General features: G+C 39.9%; 2 protein-coding genes across 2 annotated transcripts; both read right to left on the reverse strand.

The window, feature by feature from the left end:
* Positions 1-3524: 3524 nt before the first annotated feature.
* On the reverse strand, positions 3525-10699 carry myorg (myogenesis regulating glycosidase (putative)). Its single transcript, XM_062416442.1, has 3 exons — positions 10617-10699; positions 7870-8248; positions 3525-7549 (listed from the first exon to the last, which is right to left on the reverse strand). Exons 2-3 carry the CDS (start codon positions 8130-8132, stop codon positions 5758-5760), a joined length of 2055 nt encoding a protein of 684 aa, XP_062272426.1. The 5' UTR covers positions 8133-8248; positions 10617-10699; the 3' UTR covers positions 3525-5757.
* A 3690-nt stretch (positions 10700-14389) lies between these two features.
* On the reverse strand, positions 14390-19069 carry zgc:109965 (Nicalin-1-like). Its single transcript, XM_062416171.1, has 15 exons — positions 18922-19069; positions 18094-18284; positions 17690-17834; positions 17268-17365; positions 17052-17129; positions 16808-16911; positions 16396-16484; positions 16148-16287; positions 15878-16056; positions 15679-15766; positions 15521-15559; positions 14959-15131; positions 14805-14858; positions 14644-14722; positions 14390-14486 (listed from the first exon to the last, which is right to left on the reverse strand). Exons 1-15 carry the CDS (start codon positions 19067-19069, stop codon positions 14430-14432), a joined length of 1662 nt encoding a protein of 553 aa, XP_062272155.1. The 3' UTR covers positions 14390-14429.
* Between the last annotated feature and the right edge of the window lie 726 nt (positions 19070-19795).

The raw sequence follows: 19795 nt of genomic DNA on the forward strand, positions 1-19795 counted from the left end.
CTCAGATCAGTGGCATTGGCTGGCCTACGGGTTGTTCTTTATGGCTGTGTCGCTGAGTGGCTGGCTCTCCACTGTGCACACGGCAACCCTCCAGATGGATGCTGGGACAGCGGAGGCCACAGGGCTGAAAATCCCATCAAGCTGCAGTTCCAGGCCCTTGCACTGAGAAGATGAAGCGCACCGGCACGCCAGGGGACATGGGCCAAACCCTTCCGCACCTCCATCACCCCCCAACCCCAATCCCTTCATGCCCCTCTTTCCTTCCTCTCTTCATCCCTCTCCTCCCCTTTTTTTATTCTTTTTACAGGGGAAGACTGCAAGCCCAACCAGCCAGAATATGGAGTGTGGCCCTTGGGGTCTGTGGCCCTCACTTGTTAAATAAAGGAGCTGACTGGCTGATTGATAGACCCTCACCAGTCCCTGCACCTCACATGTTTCCCGGTTCGCTGCCTTATATACGAATCCTTTGTTGGCCAGGCCTGCGTTAGCGTTTGTTAAATGCAGTGTTTGATGGATGGCACCAATTTTCCTCCAAAACCCAGATGAGCCACCTAAGCACCTTTCCCCCTCCCCCGGTTTCTCCCCAGGTAAACCCCATGAGCATGAGGGGACAGGAGTGTTCTAAAACGGTATCAATCAAACAACCTTGTGCACGGCTGCAGCCGCAACGCAATGTTTCAATTATGCATCTGCTCCTTGGTGCCTGACATTTCGTTCAACCTCTTACCCCCTTAAAGGCACAGAGGAAGTGCCCTGCCTGTTGTCCTCCTAAGTTGCTCACCTCAGTCTTCAATTTTATGATTTAAGTGTGTCTGCATATCTGTCTCCATTTAAGATTCAAGACACCTCAATTGTCATTGTCTCCAAAAAACAAATTTGCAGGGTGGGTGCAAAGTGAGCAAAGGGATAATATGCAAAATTTAAAAAAAATAACAAAATAGAAAAAAAGAAGTACTAGTATATACCAAGAGAAAAAAAAACACTAATTTCAAACTTAGCAGTAAAAACATGGAGTTGTAAGTTACAAAAACAAATGTGTAAGTGAACTCAGACACTGAACTATACCATCTCAGTATCCTTTAATACTCAGTCGTAACGTTAACAAATGCTTCTACCAGTCAGCAGCAACTATCTCTGTCTCTGTAATGCCAGAGGCACGCTCTTGGCTTGGTTGGGTTCATTTGTTACCTGGCGAGGACAGACATATTCCTGTCAGACAAGCCAAGGCAGCACCAGATGCGAGGTCATTCTAGTTACGGAGTTAAAATCTTGGGTTAAGGACAAAGATTCTCATTTCACACAGGAGGGCCGTGGGGTTTTATTTCCCCTGTGGATATCTACAATAAATGCTCATTCATACTTAGCTCCTAGAGCCGGCAGCTTATTTATCATTGTTTGTCTACTGCTCATTTTGGTTTTATATTTGTGATCCAACAACAATTCTGATGATGTATTCAAGTAGTTTTAGTGATCATCTACAGTTCTTATATTATCATCACAAACAAGTGATCACAATTGTGGTTTGTTATACATATCTTTCATTAATTGGTTTATTTGTGGCAGTTGTTATTTCAAATACAGTTTAATTAGCTATACAAGATTCACATTAGGTTGCTATCTTGCTTACATGCATTCAATGTAATGTTAAATGTTTTCATTTGTATATTATACAAATAATTCTTTTTTGCAGTCCTTCTTGATCATGCTAATCATTTCGTAGGAATTTTGTCAGGATTAGTCCGGTTGGGAAAATGAGTGGGAAATTGCAAATGATGCATCTGTTTTTGACATATTTTTTTTGAGTCAGCAGTGTTTTTAAGTTTGTTCTTCAGAGCTCCACTTTGTTCTCTCTTCATAATACATATGCCTTACAGGGCAGGACAGACAGCAGACAGGCTCATAGAAGGAGGATATGGAAAGGTACTTGAGACACACTGGCTCCTAACCAGAACAACTGGCGTCTCTCCTCTGCAGATGGACACACAGGTGGGCTCACAGGTGGGGAAGGAAGGGGGGAAGTGCTCTGCCAGTTTTGTGTCCTGCTTGTTTTGTGTGTGTGTGTGTGTGTGTGTGTGTGTGTGTGTGTGTGTGTGTGTGTGTGTGTGTGTGTGTGTGTGTGTGTGTGTGTGTGTTTGTGTGTGTGTGTGCGTGCGTGTGCCTGTGCCTGTGCGTGTGTGTGTGTGTGTGTGTATTGTGCATATAACATCTGGACCCTTGTCCACTGACATGTCAGAGAAAAAATTCATCAATGAAGCTACACTGCACCCTCCTGGACGTCTGTAGCACCATGTGGCCAAACAACTACAGATTGTCATCAGTAAGCTTACAATATCTGTGAAAATTAAATATCAATTCTTGATCAAATCTACCTATGAATTTTCACATTTATTTTATTAGACACTGAAACATTTTTACCTTTTATGTATCTCTTATAGTGCCATACTATTCTCTTCACAGTTAAATGTGCATTTTCTACTTTTTTTAAATCAACAGATTCATAAAAAAGTAGAATTAGTCCCACACTGAAGTAAGTGCTAATATAATTAATCAACTATTGTTTTGGCATAAAGTGATCTTTTTAAACAATTCTATCCTGTTTTCCAATTGTCCATCTAGAAAACTCCCAGTTCCTCCTAAAGCTCCTACATAAATTATTTGTCCAGTCTATGAAAAGATGGGTAGAACCAAACAATATGATTGCAGAAAGCAAACCGACAAATATTATTGATCTCTGCAACACACAGACAGCTAATCAATGAATGTATGTCCTCCCCGCACAGGCTGCAAGTCAAGATCAATTTTGAAGAAAGATGAGGCATTGGCAAATAAAGTGGAGTACTTCTGAAGCATATCCCGCTGTTGTGTAATGGAATAAATTCCCCAAACACATGAAAGATCGACTATAGCTGTAAGAAATGGTGCTGCTAGGCCAATTGAACTCAACAAGCACAATCATGCTTAATGCTGTAATTCTAATATTGTTATTCTCGCCTACGTAGCCCGTTTATATTTTTTATTCTCGGTGTCTAGTCTTACACTTTTATATCAGTTGCTCTCTGGCCTCACATCATGAACCAGCAGATGATTTATTGATCTGAACACCGCCTCCAAATAACCTGCACAATTGTTTCATCACCTTGTCATTATTGCCCTGTGATGAGTTGGGCATCAAAAAGTTGGAAAAGTCCCTCAGGGGTGTATCTTTCAATACTGATTTGATAGGCACATTAGTTTTCATATATTGCAGACTCATGAAAGGTTACAGGTTGTTATTGGCTCACTGATTGCACGGTCAGCTTACTGACCTGAATTTCATATCCTTGTTTTTTTCCCTTGTTTTCATTTTTCATTTTTTGGTGTGTGTAAAAAGACAGTCATGTATTATTGACCGCTTTAGAGCAAAGAAGTTGTCTGGCAATGGTAGCAGTGGTGACAAAGCAGTAATTGAGCTTTGTGTGCCATGTGACATTTACTTTTAAAACAGAGATTAATGCAGAACAGAAATGCTAAGAAACAGACAAAAGTCAAACCAGATTTCTTTTAATACATTCATACAAAATACGCACGCTTGCTGAAATGAATGCTGCCCTTTAGTCACATGCAAATTTTGCCATTCGTTATAATAACACGAGGGAAGCAACACACACACAGGGTCAAAAGAGCCAAAAGCAAAAAAATATTCAGTCCAAGATACAGCTTTGCAGTCTTGTCATAAAGCAAGACCCTCTAAGACAGGAATAGCCTTAGATGCTGAGTGAGAACTGCTATAAATAGGTAAAGTTGATATGATGAAACTAATAGGCACAAACCAGATCCACTGAGGTCAACATGTAGGCCACATGTCAAAGCACACAGTCGCCATACAACTCCGCAATAGGTGAGAAAACACTAAAACAAACTGACAAATTGGCACATTGCACCATTAGTGGACATTGCCTGATCTATAAATCACACATGCAATATTTATCCATTGCAGCTTCAAAAAAGCAATCAGAATCCATATCAACAAATTTAAAAAATGTTAACACAGGAACCACAGGAAATTAAAACTTAACATAACTACATGTAATCACATGCATCTTTTTATTCATTTTGATGATAGAATTAAAAGGATTCAGAATCCTATTTTGTGTCAAATATTTTAAGTAAAATATGAGCTTATTGGCTTCACTGCATGACAATAAAACTCACCAATTTCACAACAAAAATAAAGAAAAAAAACATGATATAATGGTATAATTTTTAGATTCGTAACCCAAGTATAACTGTATAATATTCTTTCTGAATTTACTTTGTGAGATGTCACTCAAAGAAATATGCTTGCTGCCTTTCCTGGAGTTTGATGAAAAGATCAATATCAGTTTCGTCTCAAGATAACAAGAGACATGACTTAACTGGTGTACTTTGATCTACAACTATGGAGAAGATGTTTTTCAGATATTGTGCAGCAATGGAACATTTAAAAAAAATATTACAGTTAAAGATGTTATAGAAGATAAACTTCTGAGGCATTTGTAGTACACTCTGTCCAAAAAGGGTTAACTCACCACTTATATTAAATAATAATCAACAACAATAAGAAATGTTTAGCATAAAAACAAATCGCATACAAAATGGTTGCAGATAACACATGGCACGAGATATCACTGCAGTTACAAAACATTCACATTAACAAAGCACAATATGACAAAATACACTGTACAATTTAATTTGATAATTAAATGTTGCTATATTAACCAAATGTATGGACTTCCATATTACATTTTAAGCAGATATAAAGAAACACAAATCCAAACATTTTAAAAATCCTTCTAAAGAGATGCTCCTTATTTTGGATGTGGTCATTAGACATTATTAGTTATTTAGCTGCATTTGGAGTCAGCAAAGCACAATGAAAATAGTTGTGAGACACTTCGAATACACTACAGCCTGAGAAAGTTGTTACCTGAGGGAGAGCATAAAATATTTAGTGCCAGATAAAATCCATCTTCTTCTACGCTAAGAGTAGTTACATGACACTGTGTTTCACAAATGAGAGCACATGCAGTATGTAATGATTAAACTTCAAGCAGTCATCCTGATAAGTGAAGCATAAGACCAGAACTTCCTGAAAAGCAACTCGGAGCACAGAAGAGGAGACATCAGTGTCAAAGGAAAAGGAGGATAGCTCAGTTAAATTGAGAATTGATTGATATATACATATGGTATATAGAGAGGGTTTTATGAAGCCTATTGTCTGCCTGATGACACCACTTCTATCACCCATATTACAATCTGTTTGGCTTAAATTTATCTTCAAAGTGCTCTGACACTTCTTATATGGACATTTTTATAAACATTTCATATATACTTTATAGCGATTATGCCTTATTCAATTCACAGTTTACCTATTCCCTTTTCATCAGAAAATTCATACATGGCTTGTTCAGCTTTCATACATGATATTAACATAGCTTTACATTAAAATCACAAAAGATGCAAAGAAAACACAGCACCAATTAGTTTAAATGAAATGAAAAATTAAGATGAGGTTTTGAGCATTTTTAAGACACAATTTCATATGTGTGATGCAATGCAGTGTTCAATTTAAACCTGCTTTAAAAGTCTCCATATTTTGTTGCAAAAAAGCTCCGTAAAAAACAGCCTTTTTCAAATGCCTCTTCTGTCAAGCATAAAAGCTAAATTTGTGAAGCTTGTCTCACAAGCAGATTGGGGCATCGGCTAACCCAGCCCGTTCAGCTTTACAATCCCTTTTTGTTACACCCAAACAAAGTAAGCAATTTCATCCAGGTCTACAGGATAGTCTGTGAGGTGCAGTGGCTCCTTGATATCAAATCTCTCTCCCTTGTAGCTTCTCCAACTGCCAGCTGGAAGGTAGATATCACGCTCTTGCTTTCCAGGCTCTAAAACGGGTGCTACCATGAGGTCATCCCCAATCAGGAACTGGGAGTCTATTTTATAGGCTGTCTCATCACCTGTGGCAATCCACCACAGAGGCCGTATGATTGGGTCCCCGGTGTCCAGCACCTCACCAGCCAGCTCCAGGACCCGTGGTGCCACAATGCTCTGATGGAGAGCTGTGTATTTACGTGCAATTTCAACCACCTCGTTGTCATACTCCCATGGTGGAACAGAAAATTGCATAGAGGGCATGAAGGCTGACAGCTCCAGCCAGCGGATATAGAGTTCTCGATCAGGCAATGCATGATTTCCATCAGTGCGGTTCAGATAGGCATTCCCCCCGATCATGTCAGGTAGAATAAACTGATAGCCAAGAATGCCCATGGTGAGCACTGTGGGAATAAGAGATTTGAGCCCCAACTCATAGCCCCACACTGAGTCCCTGTCGATAGGTCTGAAGAAGCAGGATATGTTCTGAGACTGGTAGCCACTACGCAGCTCAGCTCTATCATTATAGGGAATGGCCATCTCAGTATAACGTCTTGTGAAAAAACTTGGGTCCCGAATGGGAGTTCTGGTACTGAATTTCCATGGTAAGTAGTTGGTCTCACCTGCATCAAATTTAAAAGATGACACTCCATACTTTGAGCGCAGGGAACGCAGCTGTGAGGAAAACCAATCACGAGCTTCTGGATTTGTGAAGTCCAAAATGCCACCAATACCATTCCACCAGCGCACCAAGGCCGGCAGCCGGCCTGTTGGCTCTCGGACAAACAGCCCCCTCTCTACACAGGTATGGAAGTTTTCAGAGTCATAGTTAACGAAAGGGTGAATCCAGAGTGACATGAGAAATCCATCTGATTTCAGCTTTTGGAACATAGCTGAGGCATTGGGGAACTTTGTTGTGTCAAACTCAAATTCCCCGTAGCGGCTGGAGTAGCGGTCATCTAATTCCAGGTGGCTGCAGTTAAAGTTATACTTGCGTATGTTGGCAGCATATGTCAAAAGTTTCTCTTGATCAATGTCAGTCTTATGCAATGCCCAAGTGGACCAAATAGGATGTTGAAACATGGCTTTGGCTGGCACTTTGTTTGGTTTGTTGAAGTATCTGCGGACCATGTACTTGTGTATGGATGTCACATCCAAGCCCACACATACTCTGTAGCTAAGTTCAGCACATGGAGCCTCCCCTGGGTTTGGCTTGAACGGACTGTCATTGTATCGCGCCTGGAAAGACATAGTCTTCTCTGTGTCGTTCCAGCCCAGGTGGAAGGGCACAGAATTATTGATCTTGATGGCCGTAGCATTGGATGAGAGCCAATAACTCTCCAAAATTCCACCAAATTCATTGCGGTTTGAGTAAATATCACTTGTAACAAAAGGTTTGGGAGCCTGTTGGCCAGAGATGGAAATAGGCCAGTGCTGAATTGCTGACACTGCCCCACCATACCAGTGTGCGAACTTGTATGTCATGGCATGCTCAACAGGTATGTCAGGAACCAATTCCTCCCATCGCACACGGTAGCATTGTACTGTGTCTTTGGGTCGCACTGTCTCAATGAAGAAATTCAGTTTTCTGTCAGTGGTGTGTCCACAGCTCAGCATTTCCCCTTCTTTAGAGCAAGAATCCAAATCCAATGTCCCTGACCTGCCAAGTTTCAAACATAATTACATTATCATAGCTATGATAATAGAAGATAAAAGATATGTTTAAAATAAGTACTTGTATTCAACATAAGTTGAATTATTAAAAACAAAAACCTTTTTTGGTTGCTGCTGGAATTTTTACATTCACCTTTTACATTAACTGTATGATGTTTCTGAAATACATACAAACACACACACACACACACACACACACACACACACACACACACACACACACACACACACACACACACACACACACACACACACACACACACACACATATATATCAGGTTGCAATGACCAGTAAGAAATACCAACCTGAAATCCATTCTGAAAACAATAGACCCTCCCTGGTTGCGGATAATGTAGCCATCTTTATTCAGATCCAGCAGCTGAGTCTTAAGCAGCTCAGCTTTGCGTAGAGAGGCTATGTAATAACACCATGCAGTCACTGCTGCAATCCACAGCACAAGGCCGATTACTCCAGCTCCGACTAAGGGTCGAGTGTCCTTGTTGTGTTTCTGCTTGGGGATAACATCTGTAATTGTGCCTCCCGCTCCTCCTGGTACAACTTGGTACATGACTTGTGCTGTTCACTGGGAAAACACTTCAGCTGATGTTCTGCAGAACATAGAAATGTTTTCCAGGGAATCTCTTTTGTTGCACTCCAGCCCCGTCGTTATGTCTGTTTGCCTGCCTGTCATAAGAGAGAGATAACAGACTCTTAAAATTCTCTGTCAAGCTCTTCAAACAATATTTTCTCTTCTGGTATTACAGTAACACAGATTTTAATCATTATGATTAGTACAAGTTTCCTTGGTGCTGGAAACTTTGTACAGTACACTTCCAGTTGTTGTTTGTCCTTAAACTCACTCAACTACCAGAGACATCCAAGCAAACAGCCCCAGCCAGATCTGAACACATTCAAGATGTCAATGTCTCACCATCAATTTTGCTTCCTTGTCAGTTCAAAGCCTCTATTACATTTCTAGAATTTTCTTACATGCTCCGCAATGCTGCACAAAGTGATTTCAGCAGTTAGAGGTATTATGCTGTCAGGATGTAAACTTTAAAGATGTGTTTAAGACTTAACAAAACAAATCTACTGCCAATTATCCATAAGAGGATAAAGTGGACTTTCCCAGAAGTAATTCTAATGTATGAGTTCAACTGAATACTCATTTGTATGTAAGGAAGTGGAGAAGCAGAAAAAGGGGATTTTGGCCTTAGAGCTTTGCCAATGTCGGAGGAGGAGGAGAAGCATACTAAACTTTGTGCTCTATTAAGACTAACTGAACCTGGAAGTAACCTGTTTCATTCTAGCCAAAAACCAGACATTTTGACAACCCTGGCAACAAATCAAACACAAACAGAAAGACATGTATCCATATCTGTTGCATGGGGATCTTACCATCCCTCTGAGCAAGGACACAGAAGAAACGGGTAATTAACTGGTTGATGTCAGTTATTTTGGCTTCAACTAATCAGAATAGATTAGATTTGAATGCACTGAAGACTGAAGGGAGTTCAGTCCTCTCCAGTGTCCCTCTTTGCTGACTGGCCCTAACTGCAATTGACCCTCATGGTATGCCCTAGCAGCAGGGGTCGATAATAAAAAATGCTTGCTATTAATTAGCAATCTAATTGACTAATTCTGTTTTCAACCACCCTTAGTATAGATTTCCCCCAACAACAGGAGTGATAACATAAGCCTGTCATTAATTAACAGAGAACTAACTGCTGGTTCATTGGAGACAAACTCCAACTGCTGGACTCAGGTAGAAAAATTGACCAGGGAAGTCAGAAGAAGATTTACTGTTTATCGGATCTATTCTGAATATTGGGTCATTTTTTCCTTTTTCTTATTGAAAAGTGCAAGCAATGAAACATCTATTGTATTATTACAGGGCTGCAATAAACTGATCATTTTAATTATCAATTTACTCAATGATTGTTTTCTTTATTAATTGATGATATTATACATTTTAATTTATGCTACAATTTTCTGGAGCCTTAAGTGATGTCTGAAAATTACTTGTCTTGTTCAACCAGCAGCCCAGAAATGTTCAATTTATTATCATGAAGGGCTCAAAAAAACAGCAAATATTCACATTTGGACCAGAACAGAAGCTGGAGGCAAAAACTTTCTTATTTTAATTTATGCATTAAAAATGATTGAGTGATTATTAAACATGTTGCTGATTGTTTTTCAGATTGTTAAGTTAAATTTCAGCACAATTCCATCTCACAAACTGATTACAAATGCAGGGTTGTTGTTGTTTTTTTTGCTTTTCACAGTGGCATTTCAAAACAACAAAAAAGCTCTTACTCAACAATTTTTTTGTCATTGAGAGTGTGAGAAAAGGGCATAACATTTTCAGACTAAGGCATTTCTTTGTTTACGATGCGATCAGAGGGGTTGAATATCTGCCATTTCAGCCGATTCACTATCTATTCTGACATAGGGAAAAATAAACACAGAAATGCTGATACAGTCATAACAGAAGTCTGAGAAAGGCCCACTCCTTCAAAAAACGTGTGTGTGTGTGTGTGTGTGTGTGTGTGTGTGTGTGTGTGTGTGTGTGTGTGTGTGTGTGTGTGTGTGTGTGCGTGCGTGCGTGCGTGCGTGCGAATGTGTGTAGCGCGTGGCAGCCTGCTGATAATGGCTAAATGTAACGACAGAACTACAGAGGCGAACAGTACCTCAATATAACAGTCACGATCTGTACATTTGGCATGGCTATTTCATGGATAGATAATGTGTTAAGATGTTTCACGTTTTTACTTTGTATAATTCGTTTATAACATACAGACGCACAATTAATACACACAAACACATTTACAAGATAAGAACCGTGCAAGAAATTTCTACAGTGTTCACAACTTTTAGGTTACATATGGTCTGATGTATAGAAACGTCGATGTCGTGCGCCCCGGTGGGTGGTGCAAGAAAGTTAACGGAGCTGAAATAACAAGGAATCCGTGCGTAAAACCGCCTGTGATAATTGCTTATGCCTTTCCCGTTTTATTTTCAGTTATTAATTTTTTTTAAAGTTTCTCCCTACCTCTCAGCAGATCCAGGCACAACTTGTTTGCCACAGTTTACAGGAAAAAACTGTATGAAGGCATGTTGTTGCGTGTCCGCCTTGTCTACGCCCACCACAGCTTGGGAAATGTAGTCCAGTTGGAGTAGTGCTCTTTATTTTCTCATTTTGCACAGATTACAGTTTGATATAACACACCACACTGGTTGATTAACTTGACATAGAACACTGGTGGTATAGTGGGGGGGAGGAGGAGGAATATGCCAAAAACTTTATTTTAAAGGACTGAAAAAACAAAGAAATAAAAAAAATAAAGGCTATATTTCTATGGGGACTCTTATATGTAATAATATGATTATAATGACCTTTGTTTGCACTGGTGGTAAATTGTGTCTGCTATATAGTATCCTGAGAAAATACCTTTCACAATAACTACAATGAGTCTGTAATACCCCTGAGTAAAATTTCATTGTTTGCAATACTATTTCTGTTTAACTCTCCAAACATGTAATAAAGAATTCATATATCACATGTGGAAAATTACCTCCTCTAATAGCAGGATAAAAGATTTATGTCAAAGACGGATACACATTTGGGCCAAAGTGCCTCATTTGATTTGATCACCACAAGGCCCTTAATGGAAGATTTCTTGCTGCTGATTTAGTACTGAATTGTAAAAGTGTCCATGCTGTATGTAGGGAGATAATAGTGGCAAGAGTGCAGCCTACAGCTACATTATTCATTCATACACCTCGTCTCACTGGGTTAATTATTGGAGAATTAAACAACAGTGTGGTTAATGAGCCCTCATTTTGCTGGAGCCCCCTCAAGGACCTCTGCAGGTCCTCAGTCCCCACTTCAGAAGACATTGCTCTAATGGTCCTAACGAAGGCATTCAGACACAAACTCTGGGTGTATTATGTAGTGTCCAGCTTGGTAGGGCTTCACCACATGGAAACAGCTGTAGCACCCGCTGTTGAGTAACCATAGGAGTAAAAGTGGTTATTACGTATGGCACACAAAAACATATTTTCCTGTCATCCTTTTATGTGTTTGAGTGATTCATCAAGATAATATTTTTTTTATTAAAGGAAGTTCAATATGCACCTATAATCCAGGACAGTGTTAGAACGAGACATCCTGTACTGTGCTCTTGGAAGGTGGTGTTGAGATGCAAGAAGGTTGCTGGTTTGGGGTCTTGCCCGAAGGTGAGGGCCTGCATATTGCCTGTCAAAAACATGTACAGTATATCATCACAGTATGGGACTCATGGAATCACTCAGTTCGACATTTCTTTTATCTCTGTATTACCAGAGTAGCTTATAGTAGCTTTGTTTCAGTGATGAAATAAAGCTCAAAGGCCACAAGAAGAGGTCAGAGGCCAGTCTCTCACCTGTGCTGCTGTGCTGAAAGTGGATGGGCATTCCTCTGATAATCCATTCTAAACCAAATAAAAACAGTATGAGTATTTCTTTAGAGTTATCTTTGAGCCATTGATTGATCTAATCAAATGTCACCTTGGTGGATTCTTCCATGCTGCATAGAGCTGAGTGCCAGTGCCAGCAGGAGTCTCAGTGAGCTGTAGTGTGTGCAGTCCATCAGCAGAGGGCAGAACGTGTGCTGTGGATGTGTTGACAGGGGGCATGTGCTGTACTTTGGTTGTGTCTACAGTGTTCAGAGAGTTGTCAGTCCTAAATGGATTATGGAATGACAATTGTTTGACAGGGGGGAAAAGAGGACGGCCAATGTCCATTGTTTGGGATGACCTGTAGGTGGGCTGAAGACTCCGGGGAAACAGAAAGTCCTGGATAGTCAAAGAAGATTAGCATAAAAAGAAATACAACAGGAAGAATTAGAAGATAAGAAGAAGAAGAAGAAGAAGAAGAAGAAGAAGAAGAAGAAGAAGAAGAAGAAGAAGAAGAAGAAGAAGAAGAAGAAGAAGTGGGTATCACTGATTCAGTTAATCTGTGCACCTCACTGTTAGCAAAACTGAACATTTGTTTTTATTTCTACTGGGCACTGTGTGTTACATGACATATAATAGGGCATTTTTAATGTGTAGCTAATATTCTTATTTTTTGACATTCTTTGTCCTCATTCAATACACCTCATCAAAGATTAGTCCTCTTATTTCTCTGCCATTACAACTTTGCTATTACTGCACAGCAACAATGTAAAAAGCATTCGAAATGCGAACATGTTCATTTTTGTTTGGTAAATATTTTTTCAGTATTTGTTATATTAAACAGATTGAAGGACAGTCACTTTCATGATTTCAGTAGGCAAATTATTAGTCAAGACATCTTAATCTGCATCTTTCCTTTCTGAGCCAGTTTGCAGCATAATAAATAAACAAATCATTACTCTGACCTTAAAATTCCTAAAGTTCACGTGTGGTACAGCAGGCTTTGCATCTTACCGGTCGTGGCTGAGGGTTGTTCCTGCGGTGTGCAGACGTGGGTCGAAGTTGTGCCCGTTTTGCTCCGCATGGAGAGGTGAACTGCTCTTTGTACATAGTGATGTAAAGCTGGGGAGCCATCTTCGCTTCAAGTCTACTTATTTTCCAGTGCTTCTCTGCAGTCTGCCTGAAAGTCATGAGCATCCTTCTCCTCCCCTGTCACCTGGTGGCTCCTCCCTTCACTCATGTGTACCTGTAGTTCTTTTATTTTCACATTTTCCTTTTCTGCAAATTTTACCCAGTATGTATGGTTTATTTTTTTCTGTTCAGAATTGTCACTGTCTTGAGCATGCCACCAATTTTGCTGACATCATTTACTGTTTCTGTGTGTTCATGTGTCCTTTTATAATATTTTCTAAATTCATCAGTAGCTATAAATCCTGTTTAGATCTTAGTCAATGGTAAAATTCATGTTAAAAACTTTTTGTTTAACCTGCAGCTATTGTGGTCAATCTAGTATATTGGAAATAGAGACTGCTGAAGAGGATCCTTGCTGAACCAGAACAACTCTTTGTGCTACCTGAGCACTCAGCCACTAATCCCTCTAAACCCCCTGCAGAGACACACATACCTGGGGTCACTATCCATGACCTATTTCCCTCCCAGGGGCCTTCATAAACTAGCCAGCACTGATATGAAACACTATGCTCAGCCCCCAGCTGTTTAGCCTCCTTGTAGTTAAAACAGACTCAGTCTTATCAGATCTACAGAACTGGAACACACCACCAGAAGGACGGGATCTCTCAGAATATCCCACCACCATCCAGGGTCACCTCTATTCACTGTCAGCATGCCACACGAGCATCAATAATTTACCAAACGCTGTAGGGTGCCTTTGTGTCTCAACCGATCGCACTGAGTTATCTGTGACAGGAAGTGGTTGTTCATCTCTCTGCGATGGCTGGGCCTTGTTTGACAGGCATGTTAAGCTCAGTCAAATCCATGTCAACGGATGCAGAGCAGAGGACAGGGGGAATCATAGTAATGATGTGGCAGGAACGTCCTTCACAGTTGCACAAATCAAATTCAACTCAAAAAGCTTTGGTTCGTGTTCAGTTCTTCAGTATACTTTGATGTGAGACACATCCCCAAACTCGTCCTTTATTTATTTTGTTTACATGTCTTCCAAACAACAAAGTCCAGTTGGTTTCAATAGGACATGATTTACAATACAGTGGATTTATGAATAATGAAAGGTACAAACATCTTTATAACAATATACATTTCAAAGCAAATACAGTGTTCGTAAGTTGTGCATATGATCAGTCTTCTTCTTTCATTGCTTTCATGTGCTGCACAGCCAGTGAAGCAGAAGTCTAACATGTGCAAGGCAGACTTCAAAGGCTTTGTCATAGAATCAGTATTCAGAGTCTTATTTACTGGTGCTTGGATTTCACTGCTGCTTTCAGTTTTGTGTAGAGATAGCCAAAATTCTGTAAGAGAGAACAGACAGAATCTTTAAGAAAACAAGCAATATATCAAGTGTTGTCTACCTGCTGTAATGCCTGGGCTTTGCTCAAGAATGACAACATACAAGGCAACATGCTATGCAAGGAAGTAATGCAACAACATAACACTAGATTAACAAACCTGGATTGCGTAATAAACGATCCCCAAATACCCAGCAATGCAGCCACCCAGGAAAAGATCAAAAGCTGCAGGTTTGACTCTGAAAGAAAAAAGTGTAAATGTCCAAATGTGTTTTTGAAATTACCACACAAACAAAAGGATGTATGAATACAGATATTTACCTGTACATCACTATTGGTTGGTTCATTTGATCAAAAAAGGTAATGTCAGGGTCCCTGTATCAAAAGTGTTAAATATAGTTAATCAATAGCAAAAACACAGATGAGTGCTGGTAAGATAATCTATGTGTTTACTACTTCTACCATGAAATGTTACCTCTTGTCCTGTCTGAAGTTGTGTCTGTGGACTTGCTGTAAGTAGCGCTTGAACTCGTGCTCGAGTGAATTGACGAGCAGGATGTGACTGGGCTCCTTATCCAGCAGCTGGGTGGCCCGAGGGATTGATGTCAGGAAGGCCATCAGACTGGACAAACGACTGTCATGGAAGTCCTGTATCAAAGATGTGAATGTGAATTCACAGAAAGAAACACTTGGGAAACATGTGTAGCATCACATAATAATAAAAGGTACTATCTAAGAATTTCCATATGAGTCTGATTGTAGTTAACCATAAACAATCAAAACTAGTATTCACATCATTATTATGATTACCAGAAAAAATGTGTCTTTTAAAAACGTTTTCATTAAGTTGTAACCTTACACTCCTAAATATATATTTTAAATAAATGTTAGGGTTTTTTGTTTGTTTGTTTTGTTTTTTAAATAAATCTCCAAGCAAATCAAATTGACAAGACACAAATACTGTGTAATGCCCATAAGCCAACACCAGAGGGCAGCACTAGTCTTTACCAACCGACTAAATGTAACTGGGATCTTACCATTTGACCCCTGAAAACCTGGACATCTTTTGGTGAACCCTTGGGGAGGATAACACAGAGTAATCACACATTAATATGTTATAAAATGACAATAATAAAAACAAAATGATAAAAACATAGTGTCTGTATTCAAGTATATGTATTAAGTTTTCATGCACCTTGTCTGAGAGGTTGAACATATACCGTGCCAATGCTTCTGCTATGATGATGCCATTACGCTTTTGTTTCCTGAAGTCCACTTGTGACCTGTGAGGAAATGTTCACATAAGAATAATCAGGAAACTAAGGCAACTCCTCAAATTATGTTTCTATATTCCCTCAGGGTAAACAAGGCCTTCAAATAGCTAAAATACCCACATGGTATCTAGTACAGAGCCACGTAGCTCAGATTTAGGGTCTTCCACATGAGACAGAGTGAAGCCTGGGATCCTGCGCAGGCTGTAGCGCTCATGCTCCCAGGCTACTGTGGACTCCACAAGATTGATCTTCTTATGAACCAACCCAATCCTCACCCAGGGAAATCTGGAGGACACCACCTGGGTAAGATCCCAAAAATGTAAGTGCGAAAGTCAGTGCATGCCAGATCAAATATATCCATATTTTTCACCTATATGTGAAGTTGTTTACCTCCTCCAGCTGTTGAATAAAGGAGTGCATGGGAGTGTCAGGTTTAGGAGGGCGGGACACATGCATGTACAGCTCATCGCCATTAGCCAGTGTATCCAAACACAAAACAAACGCCACATTGTCATGGAGCAGGCTAGACTCTGGTTAGAAAAAGTTTGGACAAAATAAATCAAACGGGGCTGCTCATGTTCACTTAGGTCTATGTTAGTGCAGGTTACTTTCGACAAGGCATAAGCCCCAAAACTCACCAGCATGGTCTAGATTTTCTTCAATCCATCTCTTTGTGCCCAGGAAGTTGTGTTTTCCTCCTCCAGTTAGGGAGAACATTAAATGATATCTAAAACACCAAAAGAAATATCAAAATCAATCAAACATTTCAACCAATAGTGGACATCTTACCTGCCAAACGGAGAGGACACATTTTTTATTGGATAATCACATGTTTAGGTTAGTTTGTTAATTCAGACTTTGATAGTGTGGAGCTCACTTGAGAATGCAAAACAGGTTGTTTCTAGAACAGTTTGGGGTGTTATGTTCTAAAAATAGAAATGTGTGTTTGCAAAGCATCACGTGGTTACTTTATTGTAATTAGTAATACACTTTAGGCATAATTTTCATTCATTGCATTATTTGCTACTGCAGAAAGTACTTGTAACTCACGGTGGCCTGGTGCTTGGGCTACTATAAAGCTTCTGGAAGAGACGTGCCAACTCTAGCAGGATGGTGACCCCACTTCCATTGGAGTCTGCTCCATAAGACAACCACTGTATTACACATAAATACAAACACATACATTAATGAACATGAACATGAAGAGAGAGAAATGGAATTAACAGGGTAGAGCTTGGGAAACTGTTCCACATACATCACGATGAAGTGTTTTTTTTGTTTTTATCTGACTCACCGGTGCTAGCCCATAGGAGTCATAGTGGGCGGTGATGACGATAGTGGGCACATCCTCCCCTGCTCCGGGAAGCACTCCCTGGAATACACATAACAGGATATAGTGCAGAATTGATGATTAAACCCCATGTCAAAATAATGCATTTGACCGAAATTTTGAGAATGTCATTGTAGGCTTTTTACTTCTCTCTACTGCATCAAAGGTTTTCACACTCACCTCCAGTGTGACTATAGCGTTGTCCGTGATGGCCTTGATAGGGGCATTGTTGCTCACTAAGATCTGAAAGGCTGTAGCTGTGACCATACTTCGAAGAACTGCCAAAAATACATCATAAAAATTTGAATAAAACACACAGGCTGCATTTTTTCCCCAGTTTTTTTCTGTCTGCTTGTTTAATAGTATCTCTTTAGCTGTTTTGTTTACCCATTGTTAACATTCGTTCCTAGATTTTTTTCTTTAATCTTTGATTACATTTTTAATCAAATATACATTCCTTACATATCCATATCCATCCTTTTTTATCTATTCTTTTTAACTTAACTATCACTTTCATTCAAATAATCATGTCACCAGCTATGAATTGTCCATCCATCTAAAGTAGCACACAGTACATCCACATATCCTCTTGTATTTCTCACCTCGGACAAATATTGAGGAGGTCCGGGTAGCTGCAGCCTGCTTGACCTCCTCATACATGTAGAGCAATTGTTCATCCTCAGGCACCACATACACAGGCATGAGGGTCTCCTTCAGCAAGGCCTCGCTCTCACTCACCATGAAGGACTGGGAGAGAAAAAGGGATTGTTGAAACAACTAGGTGAAGAGACACAATTGTATAGATAAAAGTATTTTATATGGTACAAATCACTGAAATAGAGCAGGAAGGATTTCTATGACTATAATTCTGCAAGCTCTTAACTGATTCCCTGGAGCACTTACATAACATTATATGATAAGAGCCTGATAAAAGATGCTGTAATTCTTATTTTTTTTGTTCCCTCATAGCTAGAGCACAGAGAATGTTTTGGGATAAATCTGTTACCTGTACTTTATCATGGGGGACATTGGAGATATTTCTGGGCAGCAGGATCAGTATGGCAGCAGCATTTTGTCTCTGGGCTTCGAGGTATTTTTCTGTTGTGAAGTCTGGCACCTTCATGATGACACAGCGACGTGTCAGCACCGGCTCATCTGCTGAGCGTGCCTCTGCCACCACAATGGCTCCACGGCAACCTTAACATCCAAAATCAAAAAAATGACATGGGGAGAATGAGAAGTATTTGTAATGAAAGCCTCAAGAGGTCACAAAAATGTAAAAACTTCATGTGGTGTCAATGTTCATTTAAGTGGGATATGTATTAATACAGAAAATCCAACCTTCTTCAGTCTATGATTTAACTTAAATAGGGAAAAGTGACAGTACCTAAGACTTTTTGGTGTTTCTAAATGTACATATGATATTAAGGAGGACTCAGGAGGTACAGCGGTCGTCCTCCAATCAGAAGATTGACGGTTCAATTCCTGGCTCCTCCAGTCCACATGTCAATGTGTCTTTGGGCGAGATACTTAACCCAGCTCCCAATGACTGCACTAATGTTATATGAATATGTTGTTGGGTTTGGTTGGTACCCTGCGTGGTAGCCCCTGCCATCAGTGTATGAATTGTGTGTGAATGTGACATGTAGTGTAAAAGTGCTTTGAATGGTCAAAAGGTTAGAAAAGCGCTATATTGGTACAGTCCATTTTCAATATACACCATGAAAACACAAAAAAAGTTTAGTTCAAATTGAGGGTGTAACTTTTTCAGAAATAGAATATGTCCAGCTGTGCAACAGTACAGCTCATGGCAGAAATCTATCTCTCAACTCACCATGCTTTTCTTGTGCCAGGTTGAACTGTTGCATCCTGTAGGCGGTGAACTCATAGGAGGATACAGCAGGAAGAGCGGAGCCATGAAGAGACTGGACAGAGAGCAGCAGCAGCAGAACAGCAGAAAAGCTCAGGTCTCTCAGAAACATGATGTCACGTCCGGCCCAGATTTTGTTATGTCAGTCTACGAAGGAAGGTTGATGTTAGAGGCTTCATAGCTCAGACAAGGTAGGTAGCATACAAGTGGTGGAGCAGTTAAGACAGTACCATGTTCACTCAAATGCTATATGCTAAAATATCTTATATGTAATAATCCCTCATTTGTGCATAATAATCCCTCATTTTTTTAGAGACCCTATTACGGATATCCTTTTGGAAATAGAAACATTAGGATTTGGTGGCTGAAGATGTCATAATCTCAACCAACTGTCCAGAAGGAGACTCTGCCACTTTACAGTAAAACACTTCTACAACCATAAAGTCCACTATACACAACCAACATCATTCTGAGGTATGAAAATGCTGCTCACCTGTTTCCTGTTTTCCTGTAGTTCTGTCTCATGAGCTTGTTTTACTACGTGTTTCTCAGCTACAGTGCTACTCCTTGCAGCGTGGTCACAAACTAGCTCCTGGGACTTGAGGCTTCTAGGTAAGCCACCATTCACCATCTGGTCCCAAGGGATCAACTTAAAGCTAATCACAAACACCCAACCCCCCACCCCTCTCACTCACTATTCCTCTATCTACCTATCTATCTACCTATCTATCTATCTATCTATCTATCTATCTATCTATCTATCTATCTATCTATCTATCTATCTATCTATCTATCTATCTATCTATCTATCTATCTATCTATCTATCTATCTATCTAT

Source organism: Scomber scombrus, chromosome 3, assembly GCF_963691925.1.
Source record: "Scomber scombrus chromosome 3, fScoSco1.1, whole genome shotgun sequence".
NCBI lineage: Eukaryota > Metazoa > Chordata > Actinopteri > Scombriformes > Scombridae > Scomber > Scomber scombrus.

Coding starts and splice junctions, on each gene's coding strand:
- myorg (XM_062416442.1), bottom strand. CDS start 8,132: ATGTACCAAGTTGTACCAGGAGGAGCGGGAGGCACAATTACAGATGTT. Junction 7,550..7,869: donor GTTTTCAGAATGGATTTCAG/GTTGGTATTTCT, acceptor GAAACTTGGCAG/GTCAGGGACATTGGATTTGG.
- zgc:109965 (XM_062416171.1), bottom strand. CDS start 19,069: ATGTTTCTGAGAGACCTGAGCTTTTCTGCTGTTCTGCTGCTGCTGCTC. Junction 18,285..18,921: donor CCTGGCACAAGAAAAGCATG/GTGAGTTGAGAG, acceptor TTGGATGTTAAG/GTTGCCGTGGAGCCATTGTG. Junction 17,366..17,689: donor CTCCTCAATATTTGTCCGAG/GTGAGAAATACA, acceptor TATTTTTGGCAG/TTCTTCGAAGTATGGTCACA.